At 42.2% G+C, this 26,022-nt stretch overlaps 1 protein-coding gene across 1 annotated transcript in view; it reads left to right on the top strand.

The window, feature by feature from the left end:
* SUDS3 (SIN3A corepressor complex component SDS3) overlaps positions 1-26,022 on the top strand; it is a gene marked incomplete in the record, with an annotated part of 42,313 nt that overhangs the window by 9,581 nt on the left and 6,710 nt on the right. The window contains 7 exon segments of the mRNA XM_014588977.2: positions 3,234-3,253; positions 5,834-5,990; positions 14,598-14,693; positions 16,104-16,165; positions 16,313-16,334; positions 17,475-17,580; positions 25,770-25,854. Coding sequence (XP_014444463.1) covers positions 3,234-3,253; positions 5,834-5,990; positions 14,598-14,693; positions 16,104-16,165; positions 16,313-16,334; positions 17,475-17,580; positions 25,770-25,854 — 548 coding nt within the window.

The raw sequence follows: 26,022 nt of genomic DNA, 5'->3' as shown, positions 1-26,022 counted from the left end.
TCATTTATTTGTTAAATGGAAAAGCTCATCAGCTGACCTGTTAAGTGCAAGCAGGGAGTTTATGCCAGTAGTGGTAGAAGTAGTTTTGTTTTGTTTTGTTTTGTTTTGTTTTCATAGAGCACTTACGCTCACTGGAGAGAGGGAAAGTGAGAAATCACCCCAACCCACCTTCCCCTACCCCCTGCTGTGGGAGATGGCCATGCTACAATCCCTTTTCCTCCATCCTGTGCTTGAATTTTGGGCATACATGCACATAGCATGTTTTTCAGTCTGCTGGCTCCAGGACTCGAACTGCAGAGTCAGCCATTTGGGATCCAGTGCCTTAACTACTGTACCACCTGCTGGCCCCAGTAATGTTGGATTTAAAATGAGGTCTAGGGCCCAGCCATAGTGGTGCATGTTGCTAAGATACCTTATTGTGCAATCTGTGGCCATGTGGGAGACCAGGGTTCTATTCCTGGTCCAACCTAAAGTCCTGCCATGATGATGTGTACGTGTAGTCCTAGCAGTTCTAGAGGCTGATGTGAGAGGCTTATTGGAGGGCAACTCAGAGACACCTGTCTAAAAAAGAGCTGAATGTGATTGTGTGCATCTGTAGTCAAAGCTGGGAGGCTGAGGCAAGAAGATCCTGACAAAATGAGAATCTGTCTTTAAAAAACAAAAACAAGGCAAGCCTTATAGCTTAGTGTTAAAGAGAGCTGGATCCCACATGGCTAACTGTGGTTTGAATCCTAGCCTCTGTGGCTTGAAAAACACACTGGACATGTGTATCCAGAATCCCGACAGGATGGAGAAATGGAAAAGAGAGGAGTGCAGCATGACCATGCACCATTAAGAGGTGCTTTCTCCCTTTCTCGATCTAGCTCTCTCTCTCATGCATGCTCTTTCTTTGGCGAGGGCACATGCCCTCTGGCAATTTAAATCAGAAAAATAAAAAGATAGAGAAAATGACAAGTCTAGAAGCCCTTGTCATGCTGCTTTCCTCTCCAGTTCTGATTAGCGATTTACCAACTTTCTGTGGATGGAGTCTTTTGTTCTCCCTCACAGTGAGAAGTGCAGTTTATACCAGCAGATAGGAAAAGAGCTGAGGGTATGAGGGTACTGGGGGTATGGCCACAGCTGTTGGCTCTCTGCCCATGTACATCCTGTCTATCTCTGCAGTTCTCCGTTTTACTCTAAGTTCCTAAGGCACCTTCTTGGGACAGCTATTTTTTTTCTTTTCACAAATTTTGCGATAACAGGGGCTAGCAGGCGGCATGGTGGGTGAGGTGCTAGACTCCCAAATGGCCAGCCATGATTTGACTTCTGGATCTGGCAGCTTGCTTTCTCACTTTCCGTTTCTTTCTCTGGTCAAATTTTAAAAAATAGAAATAACAAAAAATAAGTACTTAAAAAAATAAATACTTTAAAAAAAAATCTTGCTGTAGGGCATGTGAGAGACAGAGGGAGAGGAAGAGAGAGAAATGAAAAGTGAGGAAGTTCCTGCCCCTAGGGAGATGACCACACCACATTCCCTTCTTCTCCATTTTTTTCTTGGGATTTTGGGCATTGGACACAAGCAGCACAGCCAGCCATGTGGGATCCAGCCACCTTAGCCACTGTGCCACCTAGCTGGCCCTCCGGGACATCTTTAAAATCCTCAGCCTTGTTCCTCAAGTCTTCCATTTAGCAGGTAAAGGAGGTGACATAGTTGAAAGAGAGGGTCATGGATCTTACCTCCATCACTTGAGGTCTGTGTTTTTAATAGGGTAGCTACTCTTAGAAGCTCAATTTTCCTGTCTGTAGGGGGAAGTGCTAATTCCTCAGGGTACTGTTTAAGATATAAATAAGGAAAGAAAATGACTGTGAGCTGTTTTTCTTAAGCTAGAACAGCAGGGTGAATATTGAGTTATTTTTCTTAATTTCACTTGTAGATTCTCAGTGTTGTTTTCACGTGTTCTTTCATAAACATTTCTTCCCCCCAGGTAAAAATGCTGGAGAGCTTCTAAATCAGGACTAGAGCTTTACAAGCACATTTTATGTAGAGATAATCCATCTGCTTTAGTTATGTCGCGTCTGGCTGCTCTACCTAAAACAACCACCACCACACCTCCTGTATGTGCTAATTGTCATTTTGACTTGTTGGCACAGGTGTGATTTCTCAGAACAGCGTAGGACTTCGCATGTCTGGCCCATTCATGTGTGGTACAAGTGAAGCCAGCACGGGAGCGAGCGTGTTGGGCTGGGTGTGCCTGGGCATTTGTACCCAGCAATTTCTAGTGCCGAAGTGATCAGAGAAAATGTGTGGCTTGTCCCTTAACTCAGTTTTCTCATTCAGTAACCATTCATTGACATCCGTGCCCTTAATCTGGAGTTCCTAGAAGTCTCAAAATTCTGTAAAGTATGTTATGGGCACTGTGACAGACTATGAATAGCATCCTCTGGAAGTACTGGTTCACCCACAGTCTTTGTGAACCATATGTGGCAGACCTGCTGTCACCCTGAAAAAAATGAGAAGCCACTGACCTGTCTTGTTTCAAGTACTGGGTTTATAGAGGGATTCATAATCTGATGATGGAGGTAGCTGCTAGGGAATAATTCTTAATTACCTGGTACAGAGTGGGTACTAAATAAGCTGTTGAATATGGTTGAGTGGATACGTTAAGGTGTCTGAAAGAAGCTTGATGAGTGAAAGATTATCAGCAAAGGCCCAGGGAGAGGCTGCATTTGATCAGAAACAGGAATATGATCCGAGAGGCCAAGGGCATTGTTGGTGGAGGTACAAGCATGAGTGGAGCATGGCAGACTAAGGAAAGCCCTAGGAGGTCTAGAACATCTGTCCTCTGGATCCTTGGGGTGCCCTGTCTTCCCACATAGTGCCCTTCACACTGTGCTCTAAAAATCATGACCTGGACTTACTTCTGGAGTAATTTCTTCCTGCTATCCTGCCATTTTGGGGACCATTTGAGTATGTGGATTGAGTGAAAGAGGGTGTCTCTTTTATTTTGTCAAGGGAGTTTGGTTCTTGCTGCTTGTTTTTGAGCTGATTGTGTTCAGGGCCACATTTTAACTAGACATGAGTACTTCTTGCATCCTTCCCCTTCGTGTATGTCAACACTTTACTGATGAAAACATTTGCTTTGTGTAACGTGCTTTCCAGAAAGCAATTACTGCTTCTAAATGAATCCTACCATCTCACTGTCTCAGAGGTGACACAGGCTAGCAAATCTAATTGCTCTTTTTCTCTCTTTCAGAACTCTTCCTCCAGCTGGAAGTAAGTACCATGGATCTTGGTTTGTAGGCTTTTTCTTAAAGCTTGTGGGCTCTTTTTCTGAAGAGGTTTTTGCAATAGGGCAAATGCTCTAGCCAGAGAGAGACACAGAGAGACAGAAAGCGAGAAATCACCCCCGAAGGGGGATGGCCATGCCACAGTCCCTTCTCCATTCTCCTCTCCAGATCATGGCCACGCACACACATGGGCCCAGCGTGAGTTTAAGCCACTAGGTCCAGGAAGCAAACCGCAGGCCTCTATGTGGGAGTCCAGCAACATAGCTATTACGCCAACTGCTGGTCCCAAAGCTTGTGGGTTCTTTCTGGAGTCTTGTTCTTCCAATCCAGTGGCCTTTCCTTCTATGGTCAGATAGAAAGTTTGGAAGCCTTCATGGTTCCGTTTGACTAAAGGGCATTTGGTCTCTGTTCTGACATTTTATCTCCATTTGTTGGTTGAGCAGCCTCTGCTTATCACAGGGGATTAAGGGATACTCATCCCTCACTGCTTTCTTGCTTTTTATCTCACATTAAAGCCATTTGTGTGAATTATAATGGCCTAATAATGTGTTATTGGACCTTGGAGCAGCCCAATCTCTGAATTGGCTCAGCAGTTCTGTTTTACAGCTGAAACTCTCTGGACCAGGCAAGGCAGATTTTTTAATATTTCTTTTATTCTGCATACTCCTTATGGCTGCTTCTTTGTCAACGTCAGTGCTGTATACAGAGATGAAGGCCTGAGCCAGAGGGCCCAGGTGTTCACCAGAGAAAGAGGGAGTGAAGGAGAAAACCCTTCTCTCCCCATCATCACAGTGGTTTGTGGTCACACTGCAGTTCCTTCTTTTCTGCCTCTACATCTTGTTAGAATTTTGGGCACACATGCATGTATGTGCCCAGTGTGTTTTTGAGGCCTGTGGGGATGGGATTCTGTCCTTGGTTAACCACTAGGTTATGGTGCTATCTCTGGGGCCTGAATCTTGAGTGACATACTGTTCCAGGGTGACTAGTGTGTGTGATGTGGGAGTACTTTTTGGGAAAGTCATGGTTTATCAGAGTCACATTATTAGGAATCATGCAATATGAAGTGAGTTCAACACACAGTCACTCATAGCCTAAAGGATCATGCTGTCCACACCCACAGCCCTCCATAAACCCCCTTGTTCATCATTTAACACAGTGGTGAGGTTTTAAAATTGGACACTTAGACAGTTTTTGTTAGTTTAATTTCATTGTTTGAGTATTTCAGGGTTCAGGCACCTAATAAGTGACCATCTTTAGTTTTTTCTTAACATAAGTATCAAAAGTAATTGTAGTGGGGCTGGCAGGAGGTGTGGTAAGTCCGCTGGACTCCCACATGACCGACCGTGATTTGAATCCTGGACCTGGAAGCTTGCTTTCTCACTTTCCCTCTCTCTCTGGTCAAACTAAAATAAAAAAAAAATACAATTAAATAAAATAATATTTTAAGAGTTATTTTATTTAACTTTATTTATTCATATATTTATTTTAATTTGACCAGAGAGGGACAGAGTGAGATAGAGGGAGAGTGAGAAGGCAAGCCGCCAGGTCCAGGACTCAAAACCATGGTTGGTCATGTGGGAGTCCAGTACCCTTAACCTCCATGCCACCTGTTGGCCACAATAAAATAATTCTTTTAAAAAAATAATTGTAGCTCATACCATCTGGCCTCAAAATATTGTAATTTTGGATATAGATGTTTCATCTTGAATGTTCTATTTTTCCTTGAAATTGTGTTTTTTTTTTTTTTTAAGAATTATTTTATTTAACTTTATTTATTTTAATTTGGCCAGAGAGGGACAGAGAGAGAAAGAAAGTGAGAAAGCAAGCTGTCAGGTCCAGGACTTGAACTGCAGTCGGCCACGTAGGAGTCCAGCACACTTAATCACGGTACCACCTGCTGGCCGCTGAAATTATGTTCTTTTTTGTTTTTTTTTTTGGAGATGTTTTTGCTATAGGACGCGTGCGCTCGCCAGACAGACAAGAGAAAGACAGAGAGACAGAGAGTGAGAAATCACCCCCCAGGGGGGATGGTCATGCCGCAGTCCCTTCTCCATTCTCCTCTCGGGATCTTGGGCATGCACGCACACATGCCCGGCATGAGTTTTGAGCCCAGGGGCCAGGACTCAAACCGCGATCGACTACATGGGAGTCCAGCGACATAGCCATTACGCTAACTGCTGGTCCCTGAAATTATGTTCTTAAAAGGGACTATGTGCTGTCTTTGAGAAACTTATGTTCTATTTTAACATAAAAGTCATAAAATAAGACATGGGAAAAAAAAGTAGGAAATGCAGTGTACTTTCAAAAATAAGACAGAATCATGTGGTTCGACTCTATGCATTCATTGGAAAATTTGCTCCCAGCTACCCTGTTTCTATGTGAATATACCTAGTAAAGGTATTGGGTTATCAGAAAAGTCATGACACATTTTTGCAGAGAAAATATACGTCATGACTTTTCTGACAACCCAGTATTTTCTTCGCTTTTGAGGATAGTGCTGCACTCTGAGTAGGAGCCCTCCCTTCCACCGCCATGTACCCCTAGCCTCTGTTTCTCTTTTGCTCAGACTGAACAAGTGGAAAGAAATTACATTAAAGAAAAGAAGGCAGCAGTGAAAGAATTTGAAGACAAGAAGGTTGAGTTGAAAGAGAACCTGATTGCTGAGTTAGAAGAAAAGAAGAAAATGATTGAAAATGAGAAGCTAACAATGGAACTGACTGGAGGTATGAAAGCTCTATGAGCAGGGTGGGGGAACCCTGCAGGGAGCCCTGGATGGTGCCTCTCTTATTCCTCTGGTCTTGAGAGCAGACAAGGTGAAAGAAGGGTGGGCTTTGACATCATAGATCAGTGTTGCAGCTTCACCATGTATTGCCTGTGTGGCCTTAGTCAACTTGCTAACTTCTCTGTTTGCCCCTCCGAAATGGGGCAGTCATACCCTATCTGAAAGGATTGTGTTTAGAAATATGAGTGCTGGCCAGGCATGTGTGCATGCATGTTCAAAATCCTGAGAGGAGAATGTGGGGGAGGAGATTGCTGCATGGCCATCCCCCTGGAGGGGTGATTTCTTGCTTTCTGTCTTTCTCTCTCTTTAAAAAAGATAAGATTAAAAAAAAAAAATCAACTGACTAGAAGTATGAGTGCCACAAACAGTGGCTGGTGCACAATAGGTGTTCAGTAAATGGTAGCCTTTAATAGGAATTGCAGTAAATAACATAAATTCACTTTATTCCTGAGTTAGCTGCCATTGTGTCTAGGTTAGGTTCCTGAATGATCCAAGTCCATCTGTGGTGATGAGAATCCCTCTGCTTTGTTATTTTTTCTGTCTGTCTGAATTATAGAGAAGACTTGGTCTTCCTTTGACCTAAATGTGAACACAAAGGCTTTTGGCAATATCATCTGTGCTATTAGATCTTGTCCCCCAGGCATTACTGTGAATATCTCAGAAATAGTTGGTGCAGTTCCAACAGTATAGCTAAACTGTTTTCTAGTAGAGGTAGTAGTTATGTAAGACTCAGCCTGTCCCTCCTTGGCCTTCTAGGATTTGCTAATTAACATACGGGAACTCAGCAGGTTGTAAGCAGGTTTAAGGGAAAGGCAATATGGGCCAACTCCTCTGTTGCCATATGTAGACTGATACATCCTAGATGAAGACAGAGTGGGAATTGGCTTGAACTAGTTACTTTGAACTTGGCAAACGGTACAGGGCAAGTCAGCCCTAAATTTGCCACTTGGATTTGTAGGTGGTGTGCCCTTCTGCACCACCCCCAAATTTAACTTTTACAATTATGTTCAGAAGGTACTGGAGCTCTGGGTTGTCTGAATATAATGAATTCCTATAGGAAGGGCAGTGTGTTGTGCGAGTCCTTGGGCCTGACTTTGAAACTAACAGTAATCTGTTAAGGTCTGTGTTTGCCCTGTATATTTCTGGTGCCGTGAACCAACGTGGCCCTCCGATTGATCTAGACTCTTAGGATCTGTGATAGACCGAATGTGGTTGCGTCTAAAGTGGGGTCTGACTCTTGAAAAATCTCTCCCCTGATAATTGTCTCATTGAAAGACTTGGCTAAGGAAGTGAGTTTCTTGACGGCCTCTAAAAGCAGCTCAGAATTGTGTGTGTGTGTGTGTGTGTAGGGGGGGAGGGGAATGGATACTAAAATAGCATCTTCAGAGAGTATTGTCTTGTTCTTGTAGAGGTGCTTTTTGAATTAGACTAACAGCACTGTGCTGCCTTGTCTGGAACCAGCTTGCCTGCCTGTTTTCTGACCCGCACGCCATTTCCTCGATAGCAGCTGGGCCTGGCATGAATGCCTCATCGCTCTCTGCTAGAGCCACCAGATGTTCGGGACCCTTCATTAGGCTAGTGGGAAATATTGTCAGTTGATAGCTGCTCCCTTTCCATCTGCAGGGAAGGGGATCATCACCTTACCTGTGATTTGGCATCCTAATTATTGACAAGCAGTGGACATTGTTTGGCCAGGCAGTTTTATAGCCAGAATCTTAACTGGGACAGGAGTCATCCTCAGTGACTCAAGGCTGAGCCTGCCAGGGCAGAAAAGACAAATCAATCCAGGGAAATCATTTGTAATGTAATAAAAGAGGTTACAGAAGTGTTTAAAGCTATCTATGGGCATTAAAGGTACCAATGTCCTTCCTCAAGCTATTTGGTACCCTTGGTATGGAAAGCACTGCCAAGGTAATGATAATGTGTCGAAAGAGAAGGCACTGGAGCTAGAAGGATAATTAGCGTTTCCACAGATGGTGCTGCTATGGTGTTGGATTAAAGGCCTGATTTCATTCCTCTAATTGAGTGACTTATTTCATCTTTGTGGATTGGTGCCCAATAGCAACGTTGCCCAGTTCTGGCCAGAAAAGGTACTTCTTAGAATCTCTTCTGGTTCAATATGAACTTGTCTTTTAAAGCAAAGTAGATAAGAGGTTGATGAGAAGCTTAGTCCAAATAACCCATTAGTAACAGGTGTATCTGGATATCTACTCTGTCCAAATAGGACCTAAAGCATTTTCAGATCGCCACAAGGATTAGCAGGAGTACTCTTCACCCAGACCTCTTGTGGAGAACTTTTGAAAACTAGGTTGTACAGGCAGAAAGGTGTTCTGTAGGTAAAGAATCTTAGGATGAGTACAGGCCAGTGCTTCCCCCGCTTTATGTGTGGGAACCTGGGAGTCCTGATGAAATGCCTCTCTGTTCAGAGGGCCTGGGAAGGAGGCTGAGATCCTGTATGTCTAACCACTTCCAGGGGTTGGGTAGTGAGGTTATTGAGGTTATGTTGGGTCGTTGGAAAAGTCATGACATGTTTTTCTATGCAAAATTGTGTCATGTTTTTCCAGTGGACCCGTAGGTAGAATTACCTGAGTGTGTCTGTTCTCTGAAGATGAGGAAGGATTATAAATACCTCAGATATTCAATGAGAACATAATCTTAAAAAGCCACTTTACTATTTTTGCTTTCATTTTGTCTATAGAGCAGCCACCTTCTCTTTATTTCCAGCAGCCCAAATAATTGCCACTTCATTTTCTTTTATAAGGTCTTGCTCACTTAGGGCATCTTCTAACCTACAGGCCCCTATGGAAGCTACTCAGGACCTCAGTAGAGCCTGAATTTCTTTCAGAAAATGCTGGATTCATAGCTGGTGCTACGAGTCATTATAATCTCAAAATAGAAGTTTTATATCCAAGCTAGGCATTACACAAAAATATTACCACTACCTCTGTAGTCCAGTGGGCCTAGGGCAAGTCCTGGCCTTGCCACCCACTTAGTTTTGAGATGGAGTTTACTATTTGGCAAGGAGGAAAGTGGTGGTGTCCGCTATGAAGAGTTGTTGTGAAGAGGTGAGCTGATGCCTGGCTGGAGCACAGAGCAAACACTCAGAAATCAGGAGTTGTAATCTCATTTGGTTCCTGTAGCTTCCTTTGATGTGGGTGTCATTACCCTGATTTTACTGATGGCAAAGCAGGCTTAGAAAAGTGGAGTCATTTGTTCAAAGTCCTCACTGAGATAGTAGTTAAACTGGAATTTGGCTATGTTCAAGCATGTTCTCTGTCTCTCTTTTTTTTTGGTTTTATTTGGTATATTTAAATTGCTGGAGTGTGCATGTGCTTCCTGGAGAGAGAGAGAAGGAAAGTGAAAAAGCACCCTATCGGGGATGGGCACACCACAGTCTTTTGGGCTTTAGGGTGCACACACACATGCCTGGTGTGTTTTTCAAGCCACTGGGTTGAAGTTGCTTAACTGGCCATGTGGGATCTAGTCACTTCAACCACCAATGCCATGGGTTGGTGTGCAAACATGTTCTCTCTTTTTTTTTTTGGAGAGGTTTTTGCTATAGGGCGCATGCACTCACTGGACAGAGAGAGACAGAGAGACAGAAAACGAGAACCCGCCCCCCGGGGCATGGCCACGCCGCAATCCCTTCTCCTCCATTCTCCTCTTGGGATCTTGGGCACGCACGCACACGCGCACGGCGTGAGTTTTAAGCCACAGGGTCCGGGACTCGAACTGCGGTCGACTACGTGGGAGTCCAGCGACATAGCCATTATGCTAACTGCTGGTCCCTTCTCTCTTTTCTTTTTGTTAAAGAGAGATTTTTGCTATAGAGCACATGCATTCGCTGGAGAGACAGAAAACAAGAAATGACCCCCAGAGGGGATGACCACGCCGTAACTTCTTCTCAGGATTTTGGGCACATATGCAGACGCTCCAGAGTGGTTTTTAAGCTGGCGCGTCTGGGACTTGAACCACGGTCAACTCCATTGGAATCCAGCAATATAACCATTACACCAGCTGCTGGTCCCGCAAGCATGTTCTCTTAACCACTATGTTATATGGGGTATCTATAGATATCATAGATACATGTGGTACTAAGTGATTTACAAATTCAGGCTAGTGGAAAGTCTGTGTCCTCATGTAGCTGATGTTCTGCTAGTTAGAAAACTGACATGACTTCCCCATCTTCCCCAACAGAAGGCAGTGTTGAAATAGAAGGTAAAGATCTGACTAGCTTGTTTTTACTGATTTTTGAAAACTTAAGGTCTGCGTGGTTATATGCCTGTAGGAGCAGAGAGTTTCACATAATGTTTAACATTCCCCAGTGAGTAGGGGACACTGGAAGTCAAGGCAAGGAGAAGAAGGTTCTCACAAATAGCTGGAGAGAGAGAATGAAAGATGACTTGGAGTTTGGGCAGAGTGGGCTTGTCAACCTAAAGCATTCTTTCCTGATGCTGATGTTGTGGGATCTGGCTATTCAGTGTGGTTGAGAGTGCAGAGAGAAGGGCTCATTTACTTTTTTTAAAAAAAGAATTATTTACTCAACATAATTTTTTTCTTTCTAGTTTTGCTATAGGGCACATATGCTCACCAGAGAGAGAGAGAGAGAGAAAGAGAGAGAAAGAGAAGGAAGGAGAGGGAGGGAGGAAAGGAAGCCACCAGGTCTGACACTCAAACTGTAGTTGGCCATGTGGAAGTCCAGCTCCCCAGTCACCATGCCACCTACTGGCCCCTTGTTCACCTTTTAAATACCATCCTTTCATCATGGACAACTTTAGCCTACTCTAATTTGACTTCTAAAAATCTGACCTTGATTTTTACTATCCCTACCCACTGCCATCTATAGTTCCCACTGCATCATTGTGACAGCATTGATGAGCCTGCCAGCCCACTAGAGAGGGGCAAGGAGTGCTGGGCTTAGCTGCGGGCCTTTCCTCTTACCCCATGTTGTACTATCCTGGGTTTGGAGATTATTACCAATCTGGTACAGTGTTTTCTCTGCAGTGCCTTTTCTTTTTGCCACTTATATCCTATTTCTTAATGATGCTCCTTTGAATCACTGCAGCTGATGTTTTTCCCCATACCTGCACAAACATGAGTCTGTTTTAATGTTTAAATTGTTTGTTAAAATGAACCTTTTATTGCACTTCCACACTTTAGGCATATGAGTGGTGGAAGTGAATGAATAGGTCTAGGAAGTGCCAAACAAAAGGCCAACCAGTGAACTGGCAATTGTACGTTAATTACGAATAAGTAATGTTATCAAATTATCTCTCCATAGAGACTGTGTTGTAATGACTCTCTACCCAGCACTGATTCAACCTGCACTCCCATTTCTTAGATGGCAGACCTAATGTTGGTGTGTATTTGTGTGTCCGTATCTATCAGCTTTCGTGGTGTGTAGAGTGGTAGACTTTATACTATTGATAGTTGCATATCCAAGATGATTTGGAGAGAAGTTGTAGACCTAATCTCCTTGCTTCTTGGGTATTTTTCTCTCCCAAGTACTCCCTGAGTCTGTCTGGACTATTTGATGTTCATTAAGATTCTACAAATAGTACTCTCTGAATCAGAGAGGTTTTCTAATTTGATGTTCATTAAGATTCTACAAATAGTACCCCCACTGAAGCCTCTCTGAATCAGAGAGGTTTTCTAGTGTAAGTCAGAAGGAGATGTTTTGTGATTGGTGCACAGAATCTGACAGGAAGACTTGGTTCTTGGCTCAGATGTCTTTCTCAGGCTTGTCCCACTCTGAGGTCTGAGCTTTAGTTCTGGAAATTGGATCAGTTTCCCCAGATTGAGCTCGTTTATTTAGACTCTCCCTGAGCAAACTCGAGAGACTGATTTTATTAACTCAGAGTGTCATGATGTTTCTTACAGTGACAAAAAGGAATTCCAGGCAGGCTTGGACCCCGATAGGCAGGACGTCGCATCCCTTTATGAAAAACCCACCTTAGAAACCAACTAGACAAACCTGGGATTGGAGCAACATGATTTAAGTGGGTAATCTTGCTTGTCGTGTTTGGGCTGTGACTATATGCTCATCTGCCCCTCAGATCCCATCTTCTACACAGGCCAGTAGCCAGGACTGCTCCCTGCTGTCTCTCCTCGATAGTGGTGAAGACGTGCTGAGACGTGCTGATCAATTTAGGGACTTTTCCAAGCACCTTACTTCTGTAGACAGGTTTTGGATAAAATACATTGGGTTAGTGCCATGATCAGGCTAATAAGATGGATTGATTTTTACCACTCCATAGAACAATTCGCTTATGTTTTCTGATTTGCAAGTGAAACAATTATGATTTCCTGAGTGTAAGGCTGTGATCGAACTTAGTTATTCCCAGATCCTCATAGCTATACCTTTACCTGGCTCATTGCCATCATGTATAAAGGGCCTTCGAAAAGTTCATGGAGAATGCATGTTATGAAAATCTATGGATTTTCAAAAACTTTTTGTACCAAAATAAACTCATGCTGTAATTCTGTTCCCCTATGAACTTTTTGAATTCCCCTCCTGTGTGTTGCCCACCATCTCCATGCTCCAGTCTCAGCAGCCTTCAGAGCAGGGCACTCTCAGCGATTCCCCTGGTGGACAGAACATTCTATTCCATAATGTCGCTGGGCTATGTGCTTTTTCTCTGGTGTTCTTGAATGGGATGTGCTCCTTTTACATGTTGTCTTTCAAATTAGGTCTGAATATTGCAGAGCCTCACAGTTGACAGCTGTATTTGATTATGTCACTTCTGTGTAGCTGTTTGTACCTTGATTTTTTTTTTTTTAAATACAATTGCACCTTTGGCTCCTTGCAACTTTTTTTTTTTTGGAGAGGTTTTTGCTATAGGGCATGTGCACTCACCAGAAAGACAGAGACAGAGAGACAGAAAGTGAGAAATCATCCTCTAGGGGGAATGGCCACACCGCAGTCCCTTCTCCTCCATTCTCTTCTTGGGATCTTGGGCATGCAAGCGCATGTGCCTGGTGTGAGTTTAAGCCACCGGGTCCGGGACTTGAACTGTGGTTGACTACATGGGAGTCTAGTGACGTAGCCATTACGTCATCTGCTGGTCCCTTTTCTGTTTTTCTATGCAGAAATGTGCATGACATTTTTGACAACCTAATAGCATGGCCAGGCAGATGGTTGAATGCCCTGAGACACAGGAAAAGTGGCAGCCTTGAGGGGGAAACAAAAAGAAATGAGTTCACGTGGGTGTAGATTGCCATTCTGAAAGTTGGGTTGAGCTGGAGATTCATTAAGATCCAGGCACCGACTGACTAGGTCCCTGAGATCACAAGTATTTAAGGAACAAGCCAACTAAATTGGGTCTTGAGACAAATCAGCAGAGACTTGAACGACTGCAACTGGGGAAGGGGAGATCAGGGATGGAGTTAGCATCAGTGTCAGACTGCAGAGAGAAGTGCAGGAGTTGGAAAAGAGGCTCTATCTCAGGCCAGTAGGTGGTGTGATGGTTAAGACACTGGATTTCCACATGGCCACCTGAGGTGTGAGTCCTGGGCCTGGTGGCTTGCTTCTTGCTCTCTGATGAGTACACATGCCCTATAGCAAACTTAAAAATAATAATAACAATAAATGAAATAAAAAAAAAAACATTTTAAAAAAAAGAAGGAAAGGAATCGGACTTTGTAACTAAAGATTTAATATAAAAATGTTGATATTGAGGCCACTGGGCCTCATCAATAGCTTTTACAACCCCCCCTCCCCCCCTGGGGGGAGCAACAGAACTTAGTCAGCTGAGTTGACCTGAAAGTATCTTCCAATCTCAGAGCCTATCCACTTTGACCTCTTAATCTGTGGGAGAGAAGGCATATTTTCTAATTTTTTGATCCATCCTTCCACTTGCTCTCCCTCCCTTCAGAGAGGCATAGGTGGCCTCAATGGATTCTCACACCCACCTTCTCCTGAAGCCAGGATCATGGGAACACATGCATCTCCTCTCCCCGCCCCTCCCTTATGTACAGATTGATCCAGGAACTGAACCCTGGCCTTCCATTTGGATCTGGCATCGCTGAGTGGTGCACTACTGTGCCACTACGGCTGGGTCATCCCCTAGTTTTTGTGGATGCAGGAGGAATGCCTGCTGTGGCTACAGTATTAGCCTGTAGGGCTCCGTTTCTGGAGGGTCAAGTGCCTAGGTCAGCCGATCTGAATCTTAGAAGCACAGACTTTTTCTTTTTCTTTTTTTTTTTTTTAAGAATTATTTTATTTAACTTTATTTTTTCATCTGATCAGAGAAGGACTGGGAGAGGGTGGGGGGAATGAGAAAGCAAGCCCCAAGGTCTGGGATTTGAATTGTAGTTGGCCATGTGGGAGTCTAGTACCCCTAACCACCATGCCACCTGCTGACCCCCCAAACATAAACTTTTTGCTAAAGTCTGATGGAGGGTATCTGGCTTGGGCCAGGTGTAGACCAAACATCTCTAGTAAGACAGTTCTGATTGGGTGGCTATGGGACAGATATTCTTCCGCGGTAGAAATTCTGACTGACTTCATGGGAATGGTATAGATTCACTTGTTTTATTCTTGCCACAGATTCTATGGAGGTGAAACCCATCATGACCAGAAAATTGCGGAGGCGACCAAACGATCCTGTCCCTATCCCAGACAAGAGGAGAAAACCTGCTCCTGATATCCATTTGCATGAAATTTTTAGCCCCTGCTTTCCCCTAAAAAGACTTGGCTCTTTTGCTTATCCATTTGATAGGGTATGCATGGCCATTGTCCTACAGAAAATAGTACTTATTTGATCAGAAAGCATGTGTATCCAGGGACTGGTTATTGGCCATGTTATTATTGGAGTCCTCGATTATTGCTGTATGTAATGGGAGAGTAGTTATTGAAAATATATTTTGGGCTGAAAGTTCACCCTGATTTTAATAGTTCAGGATTCAGGGAAAACAGAAAACTTGGTGTGATTTCATTTCTGCCTTTATATGCCTCCATTATCTGTGTTCCTAAAATAGTGGATTGCAACATATAAGCAAATGGGATTTCAGTCGGACATAAACAGTTTAGGGCCAGCAGGTGGTCGGAGGTTAAGGCAGCTGGATCCCTCATGGCTGACTTAACAGTTTGAGTTCCAGACCCCATGGCTTAAAAGACACACTAGGCACATATGCATGTGTGCCCCAAACTCCAACAGGAGAATGGAGTAGGAGAAGAGATTGCAGTGTAGCTATCTTCTATGGGGTTGATTTTTTACTCTCTCTCTCTCTTTCCAGTGAGCACAGGCAGCCTTTAACAAAACAAAAATAATTTAAAGGAGCAATTTAGTCATGAAAATAGAGAGGCTACATTGCTTCTAATTCTTTTGAGGAGATAATTAATAGCTATTTGCCCAAAATGGTTTAGTCCTTTTTCTGCTACCTAGAAATGGCATAACTTACAGTTCCCTCATCTTCTTCACAGTGAGAGTTTAAGTTGCTGGAGAACAATTAACCTTCCTTGTGTGTATTGTGGGAGAGGAATTCTTCAGATCTTTGGAACAAAAGCCCTTACAAATTTTGGATGAGATTCTTATTTTACTATTTCCTGTGTTCTCACTGTTATAGATACCTAATGAATTTTATCACCTCTCCCCCTTTTTTTAAGAGAGATTTTTGCAATAGGGTGCGTGTGCTTGCCAGAGAGACAGAGAGAGAGAAAATGAGAAATCCCTCACCCCAAGGAGGATGGCCTTTCTCCTCCATTCTCCTCTTGGAATTTTGGGCATGCACGCTCACACATGAGCCTGGCATGAGTTTGAAGCTTCCAGGTCCAGGACTTGAACTGTAGTTGGCCATGTGGGAGTCCAGCACTTTAACCATTACACCATCTGCCGTACCCCATTCCCCCTTCTTAGTTTGTAAGGTGGAGTATATGTATTCTTTTGTATACTTGGGTACTACGCCATTTAATAAGATAATCAGATTTTTAAGCAAACTAAGTATCATTTAAAATAATAACACTTTTTAAGTTCTGAAGAACTGGGACTATTTTGTTGATTTCTGTTTGTTTGGAAACCATACTTTTTAGATATATTCCTTTAACTTTCAACACCCCAGCTAAACTATTTGTTAACAGATGAACAGATCATGGAGGATCTGAGAACGTTAAATAAGGTATAGTTTGAATTAAAAGCACAGGCTTGACATGATTTTCCACCTTACTTTGTTCACATTTACTCGTTAAGTCATTATGATCCTGTTGACACCCTAAGTTGCATCTGAAATGCTTTTCTCTAAGATTTTTTGTTGTTCTTTCCACAGCTTAAGTCACCCAAGAGACCAGGTAAGTGCATGATATTATTGACATTTGTGCAATCTTTTTATCATATTGTTGGAAAAGCACACTAATACCTGTCAGAGAATTGTTGCAGCTTTCAAAAATAAAATGTCGATCATTATGAAAATATAAGGGGATCTTAAGTGTATTCTTCCTTGATTTTTTTTTTTTTTGTATTGTATAACCTGCTATGTTTTCGTCTTCCTTTGGATTTATTGTAAAACATACATGTAATTGGGTTTCCTTCTGTGTAGGTATCAGGCATAAGATTTAAATATGCAGGTGTTTTTGAAAATGAAGCCAGAAGAATTTTTCAGTATTCCTTGCTTTTTGGAGTTGAGTCCCACCAAGCATTACTGTCCAGTGGCTGTTCATGGTCTGACTCCAGTAAGGTTCTCTCAGGCTGCTCCAACCGTGTTTAGAGAAGAGGCTGCCTCAGTGTTCAGACTTCGTCCTTCCAGAGAGCACCTGAGAGTCCACACCAGGTTGCCAGCTAGAATTCTGAATTGGAAATGAAAATTTTATTTAAAGCACTGTCATTAATCACACATGACTCTACTCACTGAGTCTTGTGGAAGAAAAACAAGATTCTTCTTTCTCTAGATATCGTCCAGAGGGCCACCAGGGTCTACAGAGATGTCCTGAGCTTTCAGGGCATGATGGGGAAGGGGTTATGTGAGTAGATGTGTGGATTTAGATAATTTGAACCCACTGACCATAGTTCTGTTGGGTTGTTGGGAAAGTCAAGATGCATTTTTGTATAGAAAAGCATGTCATGATTTTCCTTATGCCTTAATAGAAGTGACTTGATTTTTCAAAGAGATTTTCTTAGTTCTAGCCCTTTTGGCTTCTGATGGTCACCAGGTTTTGGTAGTTTAAATGATCTTATGCACTTGTGCATTTGACCTTAACATTCCTAAGCCTCAGATTTCTCCTCCATTTGGTGAGGTTATCTGTACCTCACGGGACTGCTTTCAGGATCAAGTTAGAAGTAATATATAAGAAATTTGTTGCATTCCCCTGCTAAGGGCTTGAGGATCATGATTATTACCACATTCTGGTAGTGTTTCAGTTAATGCATGCTAACTAGTGAGCTTACAGTGTTTGTTATTTGCTTAGTTATTTAAGTATCTCTGGTTCCTCCAGCATCTCCATCTTCTCCTGAACATTTGCCTGCCACGCCTGCAGAGTCTCCAGCCCAGAGATTTGAAGCTCGGATAGAAGATGGCAAACTATACTATGACAAAAGATGGTAAGTCATAGGAAAACAAATTACTCCCAAGAGTCTCAAAAGAATCACGTAGAGAGTTGGGACATTTTTTTTTTTTTCTTTGGAGAAGTTTTTGCTATAGGGCATGTGCGCCTGCTAGAAAGACAGAGACAGAAAGTGAAAAGTCACCCCTCAGGGGGATGGCCATACCGCAATCCCTTCTCCTCTTTTCTCCTCTCTGGAACGCACGCACATGCGCCTGGTGTGGGAGTTTAAGCCACCGGGTCCAGGACTCGAACCATGGTTGACTACATGGGAATCCAGCGACATAGCCGTTACGCTAACTGCTGGTCCCTAGAGAATTGAGGCTTTTGATAGCAGTTACTTCAGAGCATGTCTGCTGCTTAACTAACATAGTTCAAACAGTAGAATCCCATTTTAAAAAGTATCAGCAGTCATTGATATTTGCAGCAGCCTTTTCCAGAAACATGTCCTATTGATGGTACGTCTTCCCCCTTCACCCATGCTGCTGTCACTGTATTAGAATCTGTAGACTTATTTCCTTGGTGCCCCTTTTGACTGGGGCCAGGGAGTATGTCCTCACTGCTTCCTCCTAATTCTGTCCTTGTGTGCTAAAGTTAATAGACGTTCTATGGATTAAAGGATTTTATGGTCAAATCCATTTGGGGGGTGATCAAGCTAATTAAGATAAATGGTTTCTTTTTGCCAAATTCCTTGGGCCCTGTGATATGCTAATGTGCACCATGCAGTTCTCAGATTTAGCAGGTGTTTTTTATTTGACAACAGTGCCTTTTACTCATGCATCATCGGGCTACAGAAGTATTCTACTATGGAAAATGTTCTACTTGGGGAAATTGTGTCCTTAAAACATGGCTAGTTTAAATTGAAGACCGTTTGAAAAGTTTAGAATGCCAGCGGTTTTTCATTGTGGAGGAAATGGCAAAACAATATGAAAGAACCTTAAAAGCTCACACATTTATTCTTTCAACAGACATTTATTGTCTGCTAGGAATTAAATCACCCTGATCCTGCCATCTTCTTATAGCTTTTTTAATTCTGATATATTTCTTCCTATTCTTTGTCCTTATGCAGCTTACTCTCATGCTGGTTAAGTCATAGTGGTCAAGTGGTCATGTTCTGTCTTTCTACTCGATTATACTGAGCATTCTTTTTTGGTTTTTAAATAATTTATTTTATTTTTTATTTTTTAAATTTACTGTAGGGCACGTGTGCTCTCCATAGAGTGAGAGAGAGAACACGTGAGAACAAGCCACCAGGTCTGGGGCTTGAACTGTGGTCAGCCTTATGGGAGTGCAGCACCTTAACCACCTCACCATCTGCTGACCCCACTGTATTATATTTATTACTATAATTTCTTTTTCTTTTTTTTTTGAAATTACTGTTTTATACATTCAGTCATTATACATCATTTAGCTTGTAAAGAGAATTTATCCAATATGAAATACACCTCAGACCAGTCCAGTTGAGAATACTATATATGTTATCAACAGGTAGTAAACCATTTCTATGTCCCACAGATGTCTTACTTCTCTATTTTTTCTCCCTATTTTCCTTCCCCTACACTCTTCCCCTCTCCCACTCTCCTTCCACAATGTCTCCAATGTCCATAACTATTTTCATTTCTATTGTTATTGTTCTAATGTTATTGTCATTTCATTTCTATTGTTACTGTTATTTTGAATTTTTTTGAGCTTTCAAAAAACAGGGGACAGCAGATGGCATAATGGTTATGTCACTGAATCCCCATGTAGTTGACTATGATTAGAGTCCCAGGCTTGGTTCCTTAAAATTCACCTCGGGTGCATGTGTGCATGTGCATGTCCAAAATCCCGAAAGGAGAATGGAGGAGAAGGAATTGTGGCATGGTCATTTCCCCTGGGGGATGATTTCTTTTTGTCTCTCTGTCGAGCACACATGCCCCCATAGCAAAAATCTCTCTTAAAAAAAAAATAAAGATAAAAACCAACTTCATGTTAATTGGTTACTTTATAATAATGTTCTTGACAAAAATATTTAGAGATCTAGTCATGCCTAAAGTAAATCATTTCCAGCTCTTAAGTTTCAGTCAGTTAGTTATTCAGCAAATGATGAAGGCTTCCAATTCTTCTGTAACCCTGATCTTAGTGACTTCTATCCCTCCAATTTGGCTCTTCTTTTGCATTCTTTAAAACGGTCAGTATTAAAACACATTACCACTAGGTGGCAGGCCCTAACAGCTCAACATACTGGGGCAAAATAAGATGAAGAATGTTTCTAATAATGAAAACCAAATAACCTTTAAAGATCAAGCCCACACATAAGAACTGTCTTTGAAAATGATGAGATTTATCACTAACATTTTTACGGATCTATGAGTCTTAAAGCCCTGCGATATTTCCAGTGATGTTCATTTTGTAAATGTGTTGCTTTGGATTTTCTTTTTTTGGGGGGCTTAATCCTTAGACTTTATGAGATGTGTCTTGAGGGTGAAAATGCAGTAAAATGAAATTCTTGTTTTTTACAGAAAGAATCCACAGTGAGTCGTGTTTCATATTATGAATGTAGTGGTCAGGTTTGGTTTGTTAGAACCCCCTAAGCATTTTGAAGGGATTTTCACCATTTTCTTACATTAGCAGCAGACATTTAAAAAATACTTTCTCTGGAAGCAGTTTACTTGTTCAGTGAATTTAAAGTTGCTTATTCTGTTGATAAATACACTGTAAGAATGTTTCTTCTGTATTCTGTGCATTTTTCTCCTTTGGCCTTAGCAATCAGAGTTTGTAGTGCATCCTTGAAAGATGGGCCCCTCCCTTTCATGTTGCCAATTGAAAGGTGCTCCTGGACTCTTGGCCCACCTTGCACCCTGCAGAACCAGTCTCACATTTCACCAGGCTCTTAGTGTTTGGCTTTTGTTTTCTTGTCAGTGTGAAGTCTTGCCTTTTCTTTTTTCCCTTTGGCAGGCAGGGCCTGTAGCTAAGAGGTCAACTCAATCACTTTATCTTTCTTTCCAGTGGTGTGGAGTATTTTGGTATAACAGTATTTTTTGGCAAAACACGTTTCATTGAGTTTTAAATAACCAGCAAAACGAATGTGATTCAGACTTCCCATCTTGGTTCGAACACTTATCAAGGTACTTTTCATTTTGAAAGATAAGCATCTTCCATTTGCCTTGGTCTTCTGAGGCGTTTTATATCATGCTGTAAGTTTATCTCACGTTTTGATTTGGACTAATGACCCCTCTCAGAAAATAACTATGAAAGTAGCTGATATTTTAAAATAACTAACTGATGGTACTTGTGGACTGTTTTTTCTTTGCTCACTTTAAATTTGGGGCTGCTAATGTGAATCAAATGAAGTCACCCACTTGCTCAGATGGATTTAACCTGCCAGCCTTCCCTCGACTTAAAACTGAGTATTTTCAACTAGAATTAGGACTTCTTGAGGTCCTACATCTATAGCGAGGGTTCACTTTTTAGAAAATGAAGCATTAGTATCAGGACTCCTAGTGGGATACAGAATTAAATAACTTCTCTCCCCTTCCCCTTCCCCCACTTTTGGATTCACCTTCTAAAAAAATTGCTTTCTTTCAAAATGATAGAGGTAATTCTAGTTCCTTGGGTTTAATAGTAGAGGCAAAAAGCTTTAAGAGCTTAATTGTAGTGATTCCCAGGTCAGAATTTCCATTAGTGATAAAGTAATAAAGTCAATTTGACATTCGCGGCTTATTCTCTAAGGCTATACAAAGTGTTTTTTTCAACAGCTGAGTTGCAGCTTATAAAATGGGTTAATTGGCAAAATAATGCTAGTGTACATTTTATTTTTACTATTGATGTTGCTTTTTCACATTTTTACATATAAATATATTTTGAATTCTTTCTCCCCTTTTAGTATTTAGAAATTGAAAAGTAAACTTGTATGTTGAGATTGTTTCATACTTTGTATTATCTTTTTTTTTTTAAAAGTCAGTCTTGATATATTATTATCCTCCTGCCTCAGCCTCTCAAGAAGCTGGCCCCAGGCCCCTGTGCCTGACTCTTAGGATGGGCTGGGCTTAGAATCTGTCCCTCCCCTGTGAGCTCAGTGTGCTGGCAGCAGTATCTACTAGTGCACACTACTGTGGCCAGACCTGTCATAAAACCAACCTTGGTTTTATCCTGAAAACCCTTCATATAAACATTTAAAATTTTGAGGCTTTTTCTTTTCAGAGAGTTAAAAAATGTAATAGATTTGATAGCTGGGGATAATGATTTCCTAAGGCCATTATGTGGTATGCAAGAGTACCCTGAAGATCCTAGGGACTCTTAGTTCAGAAGGGCACTGGGGGTTGTTGGTTTGGAAGTAAGTTGCTTTGGGAAATTCACTGGTCAGCCCTCCTATGGAATAAATAGAGGCCCTGATGGACATTTAAGGCACCACCATTCAGTGGTTGCAGGGGACATAGACTTGGGAGGTGACTGGATGCCCATGTCCCCGACCACTTCCCAGAAGTAGACCTGATTGTTTTGTATCCTTCTGTTGTTCACTTTTAAGCCAGTCAAATGTGTTCAGATGTGTTTAGAACCCAACTCCTAACAAAGGTATAATATATCTCAGAATTGTTTGAAGAATCTTCCATAGTAACTGTTCTTTCTTTTTTTTTTGGAGAGATTTTCACTGTAGGGCGCGTGCACTCGCCAGACAGACAGGGAGAGACATAGAGACAGAAAGCGAGAAATCACCCCCCAGGGGGGATGGTCATGCCGCAATCCCTTCTCCTCCATTCTCCTCTCGGGATCTTGGGCACGCACGCACATGCGCCCGGCGTGAGTTTTAAGCCACCGGGTCCGGGACACGAACCGTGGTCGACTACGTGGGAGTCCAGCAACATAGCCATTACGCTAACTGCTGGTTCCCCCAGTAACTGTTCTCTTTAACAGACCTTTGCAATATTGTTCTTTTTACCCCATCTTTATTAGATGTTTTCAATACAGTAACTTATAAGAAAATGTTACAGACTTTTTAATTATATGTAATACCTCTTTAGTCTGGGAAATAGAAAACTGTACAATAAAAGGAATATCATTCTTTTTTTTTGGAGAGGTTTTTTTCACTATAGGACGCATGCGCTCACCAGACAGACAGAGAGAGACATAGAGACAGAAAGCAAGAAATCACCCCCCGGGGGGGATGGTCACGCCGCAATCCCTTCTCCTCCATTCTCCTCTCAGGATCTTGGGCACGCACACACGCGCCCGGCGTGAGTTTTAAGCCACCGGGTCCGGGACGCGAACCACGGTCGACTATGTGGGAGTCCAGCGACATAGCCATTACGCTAACTGCTGGTTCCCATCATTCTTCTTTTATATTTTGCATTTTAATAAAATTTTAATATACATGAATATATCCATTTTTCTGTGTGTGTTACACATGTAACACATACATATATTATTATAAGCACAAAAACAGAGTCAAAGTTTTTTCTCCACTTAGCAGTTTATTGAGTGTGTTTCCATAATAGTAGTACATTTCTATACTGTGCCCATGACCTTTCTTTATTAAAGTGTTTACAAGCTAGCGTCAGAATTATTTAGGCTGGTTGCATTTTGTTTTGCGTTTTTAATCACTTTAATAAGTCACAGTCTCCATAGTATAACTGTAAATGTTCTTCTGTATTTTTATTCTAACCATTGCTTAAGACATTGCTATTTAGTAGTTGTTGAGATGCCGGAGAGAAACCAAGGGTAGTGTTAGTGTTGCTCTGACTAATTCAACCTTTCCTCACATGTCATACAATTTGGACCTTATGCTATTACATACTCAAGCATGATGGAGGTCTCCTGACCAGATTCGTCAACTAATATATGACCAAAAGTGACTTTAAAGCTTTGATCTCAACCGGCCTCACTGTTTTAATTGCATTTATGATTTCCTTCCTTCCTTTGTCCCTCTTCTCTCCTTCCTTCCCTCTCTTCCTTGCTTTTCTCCTTCCTTCCTTCCTTGAGTATGTATGCTCACCAGAGAAAGACATTGATAGGGAAAGTGAGAAATCATCTCCCAGGGGGGATACCCACACTGCGATTCCTTCTCCTCCATTCTCCTCTTGGGATTTTGTGCCTGCATGTGTACGCACCCAGGATAATTTTCAGGCTGCCAGGCCCATGACTCAGCCATGATCGGCCATGTGGGGAGTCCAGCGCCTTAACCACTATGTTACCTGCTTGCCCCAATTCGCTTTCTTTTAATAGTATTTTCAGGAAGTAAATTGACTTAGAAGTCTGAGTTTTTCAGCTCCTAAGTAGCTGGTTAAAGAGTTCTTAGAACCTAGATTAGAGAAAGCTCATTATGGGAGTGAAGTACATTCTTTACTTTGATATCTTGGCAGTAGATTATTTCACTATGCTGGCAAAATGGCCTGCCTTTTTCCTCCAGAGAAATAAGATGCAATGCTTTCCTGGGAGATGTGTTTTGGTGGAATTGACATGAGTTTGGATCTAATTAGATAGGTTTGTGAAGCCAGAATGAATCAAAGGTCATAGTCTTCTTTTTAAAGTTTATTTGTTTCATGTGAGAAAGATTGAAACACAAAGAGAAAGGTACCCTCAGCAGGGTCTTCATGCCACAATCCACTCCCAGTCCCAGCAGTCTGAGATAATAGGCACATGTCTGCCATGCTCAGTGAGGTCATGGGACATGAACCTAGAACCTTTCCTGTATGAATCCAGTTGTGTTAACCCTGTGCTACCCACTGGCCCCAAAGCCCATAGGCTTCTTCTTGAATGAACTGGGGCTGGCCCAGGCCAGGGCTGTCAGCAGCCCTGGTATTTCAGCTGGTATTTCCAGTTCTATATTCCAGCAGCTACTCCTCCATTCTATTTTCTCATTTAGGCCTTGGCCCTGGCTCCCTCACATTCATCCGTGGCCTTATCCCTGAACTTCTAAAAGTTGAAGTGACCCTGCTCTGTACTATTTAGGTGGATAGATCAGGGGCTGAAAGGGGAGCATCTGTCTTGCCTCTGTCATTCAGAGGAGCTTTCCTGACTGTCTTGGCCCTATCAGATATCCTCAGGTGTATATCATGACACCAGAATGTCCCCTAATTAGCACTTGCCAGATGTGACTATTTTATGTCCTGCCCTCTCCTCACTCCACCCATCAGGGTCCACCCCACACACACACACACACACACACACACACAACCATATTGGAAGTTTCAGCGGTCTTGGGTTTCCTTGGGAAAGACAGCATCTTTCCCAATCTCCAGCACAGTCAGTTATGCACGGTAAGCACTTAATGAGTGTGTTTGAGGGATGACTAAAGGAAGGACTTAATTCCTTCCTTTCTGTTGATGAGGTATTAGGACAAGCAGAAAATAACAGAATCGTTTAAGCCAGTCTATTCATTTTGGGTACTCATCCTTCGATAGGGTTTTGGGAGTGGGATCAAAAAGTGGAAACAGAGGTCTTTTTAAAATATTTTTTTATAGAGATTTTTGCTATAGGGCACATGTACTTGCCAGAAAAACAGGGAGAGAAAGCGGAAATCATCCCCCTGGGGGATGGCCATGCTGCAGTCCCTTCTCCTCCATTCTGCTCTCAGGATCTTGGGCACACATGCACACGCACCTGGCGTGAGTTTAAGCCACCGTGTCGAGGATTCAAACTGTGGTCAATTACATGGGAGTCCAGCAACATAGCTGTTATGCCCACTGCCAGTCCTGGAAACAGAGGTCTTTACATTTTTTAATTTTCTTTTTATATGTGTAGTTCTCCATCCTATCCTCCATCCACACACACATACATAGGGATGTAGTGTATTTTTCAAGCTTCCAGAACTGGAATTTGAACTATGGTTGGTCATGAGGGTCCAACTTCCTGTACAAAGGGCTAACCCACTGCACTATGGGGTCAACTCTTAATTGACTTTTTGAACTGGACCATATAGTGCAAATAAAGTAGTGAAATACAGTTTGCTAACCCTTTCCTCAGCTCTTCTCTTCCCCTGAAGAGGGACCAAAGAATGTAAGTTTTCGATTCATAAGATTAGCAGGGAGAGAAGCCTTTAAATTAAACTTTTCCTAATCCAGATTCTTAACTAAATATGATCAAGACTTTTTAAATTATATTTTTGGTGTAGAGGTGATTCCTTTTGTTTGTGTGTGTGTGTTTTGTTTTGTTTTGTTTTAAACTTTATCCTGATCTCCCTTTTTAAAATCTGTGCCTCCTTTTTGGCAGGTACCACAAGAGTCAAGCCATCTATCTGGAGTCCAAGGACAACCAGAAACTGAGCTGTGTGATCAGCTCTGTCGGAGCCAATGAGGTAAGGACTGTATTCCCTTGCGCTTAGGAAAGCAAAATGTGCTCTCTGAAGTGTTGAAAATATGACAAACTTGAAATGAAAGTGCTACCATGAAAGTACAATGGAATCATGTCTCATGTGTGTGAGAGTCTGAAGTCAGCACTTTCCGGCAGAAAATGCAGTCAGAGT

The sequence above is a fragment of the Tupaia chinensis genome, unplaced genomic scaffold (genome assembly GCF_000334495.1).
Source record: "Tupaia chinensis unplaced genomic scaffold, TupChi_1.0 Scaffold000320_1, whole genome shotgun sequence".
Taxonomy (NCBI): domain Eukaryota; kingdom Metazoa; phylum Chordata; class Mammalia; order Scandentia; family Tupaiidae; genus Tupaia; species Tupaia belangeri.
The sequence above is the reverse complement of the archived record's forward strand: the minus strand, read 5'-3'. Positions and strand labels throughout refer to the sequence as shown.